A 9,891-nucleotide genomic window follows, 5' to 3' on the forward strand; every position below is an offset into this window, starting at 1 on the left:
TCTCTCTCTCTCTCTCTCTCTCTCTCTCTCTCTCTCTCTGTCTGTCTGTCTCCCTCTCCCTCCCTCTCTCTCTCTGTCTCTGTCTATCTCTGTCTCTCTCTCTCTGTCTGTCTCTCTTTCTCTCTGTCTGTCTCTCTGTCTCTGTCTCTCTCTCTCTGTCTCTCTCCCCCTCCCTCTCTCCCTGTCCTGCTGATGTAGTCAAGGTCTTAGTGGTGTATCCCTGGTAGATGGTGAGGTCCCTGTCACTGAATGTATTCAAGCAGCAGCTTGCTGGAGATGCCTTATAAGGGATGGGGAGCCCCTGCTTCAGATCCAGCTCTGCCTGAGTGCCCCTAGTGTCTCTCCCAGCGAAGATTCAGTGAGAGGTCATTAGTATAATTGCCAAGGAGTTAACAGGAGATAAGAATGTGGGCCTCCTTTGTGAAGTGAGGGACCAGGGTGTAGACCCAGAACCCTGTGGACCTCTCTGACCTCAGTTTCCTTTTTTTAATGAGGGGGTTGGCATCTGAGGTCTCTTCCAGGTATAGGACTATGAGCCTACGGAATTTGAAGAATGAGGCCAGCTGGAGGTCAGAAAGGGGAGAGCTCGGTTGGGAGAAGATGGGGGGCTCAAATAGCTGAATATTCAGGAGCAGGAAGAAGGGAGGATGGGGGAGCATTGAGCTGGGTGGGTGGAGAGGCAGGTGCCCTGGCCTGTTGGGTCTCATGCCTACCTCGCCAAACCAAGCTCCCGGAAAGGCAGGCCAGGGGCTAGAGGTGAACATGGGAACTAATTAGATTCCAGGATTGGCTTCTGCTGCCCTGGAGATGGGGCCTGAGCATTGTGGGTCTGGCTCTAAATGAGGGCTCATTTCTGAACTTGGTTAAGAAAACAGAATGAGTCCCCTGCCCATCCATGCCTCCGAATCTGAGTTATTGGACAAAAGACTCCATCATCTGGGAGAAGGAAAACACTTCACCCTCCCTTCCCCCAGATGGCCCATTTGGGTCTGATATAAAGGAACACTGGCAGGGGAGCCATGATCATCTGGCTTTGACCTAACACAGTAACACTCATTAGGAATAAATACTAAGTTCTGTCCTCGGGTTAAAGGATCGACTGTACAGGTAAAGGTTGGGAGAGGGAGAGCTAGAAAACTTTTTGTAGGGAAAAGATCTGAGGTTCCTACTTGACTATAAGCCGAAGGTGACCCAGAGGTAGGATAAGCAGCCTGGTCCCCTAGCGGAGCCTGTGACACTCCCCCCACCTTTATGAAGGACTCTGATGAACTGGGATCCATCCATAAAAGGATGCCCAGGGCAGTGAGAGGCTGGAGATCATGCCCTTTGGGCATCTGTTGGAGAAGGGAGGGATGCTTAGTCCCAAGTGGAGGATGTAATAGCTGCCTCAGGTATTTGGAGGCTGCTGGGTGGCCTTGTATAGCTCGACCCCAGCAGGCAGAGCAGTGAGTTAAGTGAGGAAGGGAAGTTGCAAAGAGCCAGTTTTAGGTACCATGTCAGGGACCCCTTCCTCAGCATGGGAAGGGGCCCCAAAGTGCCTTTCCCATCACTGGGGGTCCATGAATCAGAGAGGTATTGGCTCTTACTCAGGCCCAAGGTGAGCTCTGACAGGGGCCTGCCCTAGACATGGCGGAGCCCCCTTCCTGCTTTTAACACCCCGCCCCCCTCACAGGGAGGACCAGAAGTCAGCCAGGGACATTAACCAGTTAAGCCTTCTCTCTTCCTCCCTGTCTCTTGCATGACTTACCCAAGTGGAGTGAGCACGGGTGTATGTGTGAGCATGGTACATGTGTGTTGGGAAAAGTATTGTGACCCTGTGTCAAGTTTGAAGTCCTCGATGGGGACTTCTGGGAGCCCTGACCTGGTTCCTTGCCTTACTCCTCTTTGGGCTGGCCTCCTGGGGTGCTGTGGAGGCCCTTCCTCTCCATAGCCCTGGGGTGACCCCAAGAACCCCTTTTGCCCCTCCCCACCCCTTAGGGCTTCTGCCACTCATCATCTGTGTGACCTTGGACAAGTCATTTCAACTCGCAGGGCCTTGGGATTCCTCAGCTCTAAGATGAGAGGGTCAGGCTGGACTCCAAAGGTTCACCAGCTCAAAATCCCAGGAGCCTGCAGTCTCCAAGCCCCTAATGATATGCATGTCCCATGATTCCCTGAGACTCCATGGGGTCACTCACTGCCTGCTCTGATACACATTGGCAAAGGCTTGGGAAGGGAAGTCCTGGATGTCAGGATGGAGTCCCCCTCCTCTCCCTCCCCTCATCCCCAGACCCTTCCCAGGGTCCCACACAAGCCAGGGAGTTTGGAGACATCCAAACAGTGGAGAACAAGAAAGAGTGTCTTAGCTGAGGATGTGGTGAGCAATGGAGAGCAGAGAGAGGTGGGCCCTGGACCCTCAGTACTGGCTCCCATTTATTGGGCGAGGGGAGCTGAAGGGGGTGGAAAAACAAAAGATGCCAAGAGACACTTTTGAAATAAATCCATGTTTGGATGAAGGGGGCGACCTTCTCTGCACTCAGGCTCTGAGGGCGATGCCTGAGACAGTTCCTGCTTGGCCTTTGGGCCTCCACCTGTCTCTGGGGACCCAACTCCTGAATGAGACCCCCAGGGGCCCACACAGAAGCAGTGCAGGGCTTCAGACGAAAAGACCTTTATTGGAATTCTGACTCTGCCCTCTACTCACCGTGGACCCTGGGCAAGCCATCAGTTTTTCCCATCTGTGAAATGGGTGCAATGTGCTGGTTCACCTCCTTCATGGGCTGCTATGCGGGAAGTGCTTTGTAAGCCTGTGAGGGGGGGATGTCACCCACATCTTCATCAGTGTCATCATCACGGTCATTGTTGTTATTTCAGTCACCACAGCGGCCCAGGGAAGGAAGAGGCAGCCCAGGGGTAAAGGGGACTGACTCCTCTCTGCATGGCTCGGGGCACTCCAGCTGTGCATGACCCTGAAGGGGGCAGGGGGTCTTGAACAGAGCTGCCTTTGCATGGCTGGGGAGCCACCTGCTGTGCATGGTGTGAGCTGGGGATCCTGGAGGCACCTGCAGCTGCTGCCAGGGGCTGCCCTGGGGCAGAGGAGGGTGGGGGATGGGTGGGAATGGCCTCATATCTTTGTTCAGGGCAGCAGCCCTGAAGCTTCAGTGGGCATGGGGCAGAGGGGTCACCGATGCAGAGAGCAGCCTTCCCTTCCACCACCCCCCAGCCCAAATGCTGCTGTGCACGCCTGCCTGGAAGGAAGAGACAAACATGCCACCGGGTGCTCTGGGCATCTAAGGCTTCTGAGACAGAGCCTAAGATGGGGACCCCAAGGACCTGGGAGGGGAAGAAGTTCCAAGAAACAAGCTCCATTAGGAGAGGACAGGAAAGGGGAGGCTAGGCCTGGGCAGTGGTAGGTCAAATGAGAAAGATGGCAGGGCGGTGAAGGTGTCAGTGACCAAAGCTCTCATATGAGCTTTCAGCATGATATGACTATGTAAAAGCCCCTCCAGTTCTAAGGCTGTCCTGTGAGGCATAGCTGTCAGAAAAGGCAGTGTAGTACAGTGGAGAGAACCTTGTCTCTAGAGTCAAGGCGACCTGAGTTCGAATCATGCCTCTCTTCCTACCTGTGGGATTTGGGGACTTCTGCTTAAATTCCCTGGGTCTCAGTTTCCCCCTTTGTAAAATGAAGGGATGGCTTTCTGAAGCCCCGTCCCACTTCCTCAGGATCTGAGACACTCTGTTGTCTCCCACACTGGTTAGACCCCATCTCAGGAAGGATGTTGTCCAGGACAGGAGGGTGAACGGGCTGGTAACGGGCCCTAGGAGGCTTGTTTAGACTGGAGTGACTAACTCTAGAATCAACTCGGGAGGGACAAAGAGGCCTCCTTCTAGGATCTGGAGGGCTGGCCTGTGGAGAGGATCTATTATCTGTGTCCTGTTTGGCCCAGGCTGAGGGTGGGGGAAAATCCAGGAGTTTGGCGGGGAGTTACAAAGAAGCCAGTGTCGTCTGGATGGCAGGAAGAACTTTCTCACAATGAGATCTGGCCAGAAGTGAAGGGGCTGCTGGTACAGGTAGTGAACGCCCTGTCACTTGAGGTATTCAAGAGGAGGTGGATGGCTGCCTGCCAGGGAGGGTGCAGCTGGGCTTCTCACTGCCTTTAAGAATTCTCCAATTCTTGGCAAAGGGCCAGGTGCCTGCGTCACTAGGACCCCCAAAGGCCCGTGCCCCAGAGAGAGAGAGAGAAAGAAAACGAGAGAGAAGGCGGCTGAGTCAAAGTTGGATGGGGAAGGGGAGGCCTGGGCCCCCACACACACACTTTGCCTTCTCCCACAGCTGAGACAGCTTAAGAGCTAGAAGGAAGCTGAGCTCTAAGGAGCTTGGTGCCTAGCCCTCCGCAGTGCCCCTGGGGCAGCACTCCCTTACCCTGGGTCCACTCTGACCCCAGGAGCCTCAGACCTCTTCTTCTTCTAGAGGCTGATGAGTGTGCTCACAACAATGGTGGCTGCTCCCACATCTGTAAGGACCTGAAGATCGGATATGCCTGTGAGTGTCCCCCAGGATATGAGCTGCTGGACAAAAAGACGTGTGGAGGTGAGCCCCGGGGCTGGCAGGGAGGGCCTCAGTCCCTCCAGCGGACTCCCTCCAGGAAGCTGCTTCTAAACAATGGCCAGCTCAGTATGAGCCCCAGTGTGAGCTGGGAAAGATGTCAGAGGACCTGAATTTAATGGGAAAAAAGGTTTTAATTGTCACCACAGACCTAGCGGCTGCACCTCAGGTTTGATCTAAGCTATCTGAGCAGTTTGAAAAAATCTGAGGGGCGTAGTGGACCACAAGCTCAGTAGTGTCAGTGATGGGGTGTGGCAGCCACAAAGGTTGATGAAGGCTTGGTCTTCTGTATTAAGAGGCGTGGAACTTCCAGGACCAAGGAGGCAATGGTCCTTCTGGCCTCTGCCCTAGTCAGAGCCCACGAGAGGATGGTGTCTGGGCACAGTCCTCTAAAGTGGGTCTGGAGGCTGGGATGGTGGCAGCCTTGGCCCCAGGCTGTCCTCTGAAAGCCTCCGTTCTCATCCAGTCTCCGCTTATCAGCCACATCCCCGGACCGTCTGGCACTGATGGTTGGAATGACAGTAGTAACAGTTTACATTTCTGTGGCACTCAGGGAGGGTTTGTGTTTCCACTTTATAGATGGGAATACTGAGGCCCCAGCAAGTGTTGTTTTTTCCTTCCCTGCCCCTACTTTGGGCCTTCTGGATTGCCCCTTGTTGACTGTGATTCAGAGCCCACGGGAGCTCACTGTGCCCAGGGGCCGGCAGGGCAGGGCCTCTGATGGACACCTGTGCCTCCCCTTTCCCCAGACATCAACGAGTGTGACAACCCAGACGCCTGCAGCCAGATCTGCATCAACTACAAGGGGTACTTCAAGTGCGAGTGTCACCCTGGCTATGAGATGGACACGCTCTCCAAGAACTGCAAGGCTGTGGGTGAGGACTGGAGAGGGGCCAGGCAGGGGCTGGGCTCGGGGAGAGCAGAGGGGGGCGCACACCTCACCCAGGGGTGGCATCCTGGAGGTCTCCCTGCAGGGGAGAGAGGAGAGAGGAGCCTTGTCGAGCAGGCACTGGGCAGGGATGTGGAGGCCGAGGGTCAGGAGAAGGTCACTCACAATCCAGGAGCCCATCCATCATTCCTGGGGCATAAACAGACACACACACACACACACGAGGAAGGGAGCAGGGAGAGCAGAGCCTAGGGTCACAGAGGGCCTGTGGAGGAGCAGAACTGAGGATAATCATAGTCATTCAGAGAGAGAGACAGAGAAAGAAAGAGACAGAGAGTAGAGGGAGAGAGAGAAGAGGAGAAGAAAGAGAGGAGAGGGGGAGACTCTGGAGAGCCGGGCTCCAGCTCCAGCTCCTTCTGACCCTGATCCACGGCCTCCTCAGCAGGCACGAGCCCCTCCCTGATCTTCACCAACCGCCACGAAGTCCGAAGGATCAACCTGGGCAAGCGGGACTACTCGCCCCTCATCCCCATGCTCAAGAATGTGGTGGCCTTGGATGTGGAGGTGGCCACCAACCGCATCTACTGGTGTGACCTCTTCTATCGCAAGATCTACAGGTGAGCCCCCACCTCCCCTAGTGCCAACTCCGTCCCCAGGGCACAGAGGGCACCCGGCCAGAGGAAGTGGGTCCTGAGGGCCCCCAAGAAGAGCCCTCAGAGGAGCGGCTGGTCTGCCCGCCGGGCTGTGAGGAGATAAGTAACTGGGGTGCCCGCCGGGCCGTGAGGAGATAAGTAACTGGGGTGCCCGCTGGGCCGTGAGGAGATAAGTAACTGGGGTGCCTGCCGGGCCGTGAGGAGATAAGTAACCGGGAGCCCCCATTTCACAGATGACAAACCAAGGCTCAGAGACCAGTGGGTAATGAGGGTGTTAGGATCTGGAAAGCCCAGCCCTGAGTGGTCATATTGCTAGGAAATGTCAGGGCCAGAATTAGGACCTGGATCTCCTGACTTCAGTGGTGATTCTTTAGTCAGGCAGCACAGTCATTGAAGGCTCTGTGTTATGCCAGAGGGTGCATCGACACACCTCAGAGATACATGGTTCCCGCAGGTTGGGTCCTCACTCTCCCATACAGATCACAGCCTCCCCGTGGCACAGTCTGGCATCATGCCATGACAAAAATGTCCATCCTCCCATGGCCAGGCCAAACTCCACCAGCTTGGGCCTTGAATGACAGGGCCACAATCCATCCCCAGGCCTGGGGTCAGTTCTATTGTACTTTTATTCATTTTGTTAACTATTTCCCAGTGACATTTTATTCTGGTGGCCTCCCCGGCCCGGGGCAGCCTGGGTGGGGGTTACTGTGCAGAGAGAATGGGAGCTTCTTGAAGGCAGGCACTGTTTCCCTTCTGGCCTTCATATCTTCAGCACCTAACAATGCCTGGCACGTTGTAGACTATGAGTAATTTCTAGGTGATGCAGTGGGTAGAATGCCTGGCCTGCAGTCGGGAAGATCTGAGTTCAAATGCAGCCTACACTTCCTAACTCTGTGACCCTGGGCAAGTCACTTTACCCTGTTTGCCTCAGTTTTCCCATCTGTAAAATGAACTGGAGAAGGAAATGAGAAACCACACCAGTATCTCTGCCAAGAAAACCCCAAATGTGTGACACTGGACAAGTCACTTAAGCCTTTTTTGCCTCAGTTTTCATGTGTATAATGAGCTGGAGAAGGAAATGCCAAATCACTCCAAGAAAACTCCAAAGGGGGTTATGGAGAGTCAGGTGAGACTGGAAGAACCCAACTACAATAAATGCTTGTTGGTTGAGGAGGAAGCTGAAGCCCAGGAAAGGGAAGATGCCTGCTCAGTCACCTAGTTAGCAAAATGACAAAACTCTCATTAAGATCCAAGATGTCTGACTCAAAGCCTAAAGTCCTGTCCATGGCTCTCCCCTCCCCCCACCTCATTCTCTGGACCTGAGGCCCGGCAGGAGGAGGCCAAAGACCTGAGTTTGAATCCCAGCTCTGCCCCTTCACTGCCTCTGTGAACAGCTCTTGGCCCCAGGACCGGCCCAAGGTGGCCAGTCCCCTGAAGTGGGAGACCTTGGCATGCCCCTGGCTGTCTGGATTCTTGCAAGTGGCTCTCCTGCCACCTGGTGGCTGCAGTGGGAAAGGCATGGGAGGAAGCCAAGTGACAGGCACCCCGCGTGTGGGAGCCCCCATGGCACCCACGCTGAGCTCCCACTCAGGTGGAAGGTGTCACTAGCGGGATTCCCTCGGAGGCCACGGAGAGGCGCCCCACAGGCAATCTTAGGGTCAGCCTCCCCAGGCCATCGTGCAAGCAGGGAGGAGGGTCTCACAGCCCTGCATAGGCAGGTGAGTTAGCGGTGGGACCAGGGGGCAGCACGGCCGGGCTGTCCTGGGGGTGGAGGCTGGACTCGGTACCCTGTGAAGTGAGCCTGAGACCCGGTGATGGGGGAACCCCACAGAGGCATTTCACGAGCATTTACACAGCCCTGCTGCACCGGGCCCTGCAGCCCCACACGGCTCTGACCTTGTCCCAGGCCCAACCTGTTCTTTGCCAGTGAAGACTCCTCCTGGGGCCGTGGAGGGGAGGCGTGAAATCTCTAGGCTTGAACTCTTTGTAGGGGGCAGCCAGTCAGTCAGCAAGTATCTGTGAAGCTCCTGCTGTGTGCCGGGCACTGATCTCAGCTCTGGGGATCAAAAGGAAGATGGCACAAGCATGATGATACCCATTTTATGGACTGGGAGCCTGAGGCTCCAGGAAGTTATAGGATGGAAGGAGTATAGACCTCAGAGGTCATTGGGTCTGACCCCTTACTTCACAGAGGTCCAGAGAGGAGAAGGGACTTGCCTGTGGTTTCACATTCTAACCCAGGCCTTCCTGGCTCCAAATTCAGCTCCTGCCCACTCCGTGCTGTCTCATAAGCAAAGTGACTTGCCCAGGGTCACACAGCTAATAAAGGCTCAGGGTTCCTGACGCCAAGCCCAGGGTGCTTTCCAAAGTCCCGAGTGGCCTCTTGGACCATCCCCAAGTCACTGTTTCTCCCTCCTCTCCCAGGTGATCCCATGCGTTGTCTGTCTTTTTACCCACAGGAATCATGGCTTTGGTTGCCTCTGGCTGTGAGGAAGGAGAAGGCAGGGGTGTGGAATGGCCGTGGTCACGTAGAGCCGTCCCGGTGTCTCTGGGAGAATTGAGGCCAGGCTGCCGTCCTCCCTGGGCTCTCCAGGGGATGCTTAGCTCAGGGCCACTTTAATCACCGTAATTCACCAGCACTTTAGAAAACCCGTAATTTTATCAGCGCAGGCCCCCATTAGCCGTCACCCACTGTAGCAGGTGATTTCATGGGTTGTTGTAGCAAGAATATTTAACTCATTGTGGCTAAGCTGTGGGCAGTGAGCCTCAGTCAGCCTAGCAGCCAGGAGGACCACACCAGAGGCCTGCGCTCTCCTTTGCTGAATCCTAATCCAGGTCACAGCAGCTAGACAGTGCTTGGACAAAGGGCCTGGAGTCAGGAGGACCAGCTGTGTGACCCTGGGCAAGTCACTTCCCCCGTTGGCCTCAAGTTTCCTCATCTGTAAAATGAGCTGGAGAAGGAAATGGGAAACCGCTCCGGCCTCTTTTCCATGAAAACCCCACGGGGCTTCACAGAGTCAGACACGACTGATAACAACAATGCCAGGCCACACCCTCTGACCCCTTGGCCCCCTTTTCTTCACCCTCTGTATGGCTTCACTTGGTCTCATCAGCTCCTGTAGATTGATGACCCTCAATGTCCTGACCCTCAGATCAGTCCTACGCTGACCCCTCTGCTGACCTCCAGTCTCACATCTCCAGCTGCCTTTCACACATTTCAAACTGGGTGTCCAGCAGACATCTGAAACTCAGAATGTCCAAAACTAAGCTCATTATGTTTTCTCCAAACCCCCCCCACGCCCCCCACACACACCCCTTCCCTGTTACTGTATAGGGCAACACCCTCTCCCCTTTCCAATCCGTTGCTAAGGGCTGTGGATTTCACCACTGCAGCATCTGTCGAATACGCCCTCTCTCTCCTCTGAAGTGGTCACCATTCCAGTGTAGACCCTCACCACTTCATGCCCAGATTATTGTGACAGCCTGCTGGTGAGGCTGCCTGTGTCACATCTCTCCCCACTCCAATCCATCTTCCATTCATCCACCAAAGCAGTTTTCCTAAAGTGATGATCTGACCATGTCACAACCCCACACACACTCAGTCAATTCCAGTGATGCCCAATCACCTCCAGGATAAATACAAAATGCTTGGTTTGGCATTCAAACCCCTTGTAACCTGGTCCCTCCTACCTTTCCAATCTTCTTCTGCCTTACTCCCCAACACACACTCTTCAGGGCAGTAACCCTCCTTCCCTCCCTCCCTC

At 55.0% G+C, this 9,891-nt stretch overlaps 2 protein-coding genes across 3 annotated transcripts in view; both read left to right on the top strand.

The window, feature by feature from the left end:
- Positions 1-9,891, top strand: part of LOC138164967 (protein mago nashi homolog) — a 237,049-nt gene that overhangs the window by 181,871 nt on the left and 45,287 nt on the right. The window lies entirely within an intron of this gene.
- LOC138164966 (low-density lipoprotein receptor-related protein 8-like) overlaps positions 1-9,891 on the top strand; it is a 39,505-nt gene that overhangs the window by 6,102 nt on the left and 23,512 nt on the right. Inside the window, exons 5-8 of one of the 2 annotated variants that reach the window (XM_069092971.1) lie at positions 2,854-2,892; positions 4,451-4,570; positions 5,335-5,460; positions 5,917-6,091. In XM_069092971.1, the coding sequence (XP_068949072.1) occupies positions 2,854-2,892; positions 4,451-4,570; positions 5,335-5,460; positions 5,917-6,091 (460 nt within the window). The remainder of the gene's footprint in view (positions 1-2,853; positions 2,893-4,450; positions 4,571-5,334; positions 5,461-5,916; positions 6,092-9,891) is intronic. The other variant, XM_069092972.1, reaches the window with a different exon arrangement.

This window comes from Petaurus breviceps, unplaced genomic scaffold (assembly GCF_028583685.1).
Source record: "Petaurus breviceps papuanus isolate PSGF00001 unplaced genomic scaffold, PetGlider_PUasm1.0 207, whole genome shotgun sequence".
Lineage (NCBI taxonomy): Eukaryota > Metazoa > Chordata > Mammalia > Diprotodontia > Petauridae > Petaurus > Petaurus breviceps.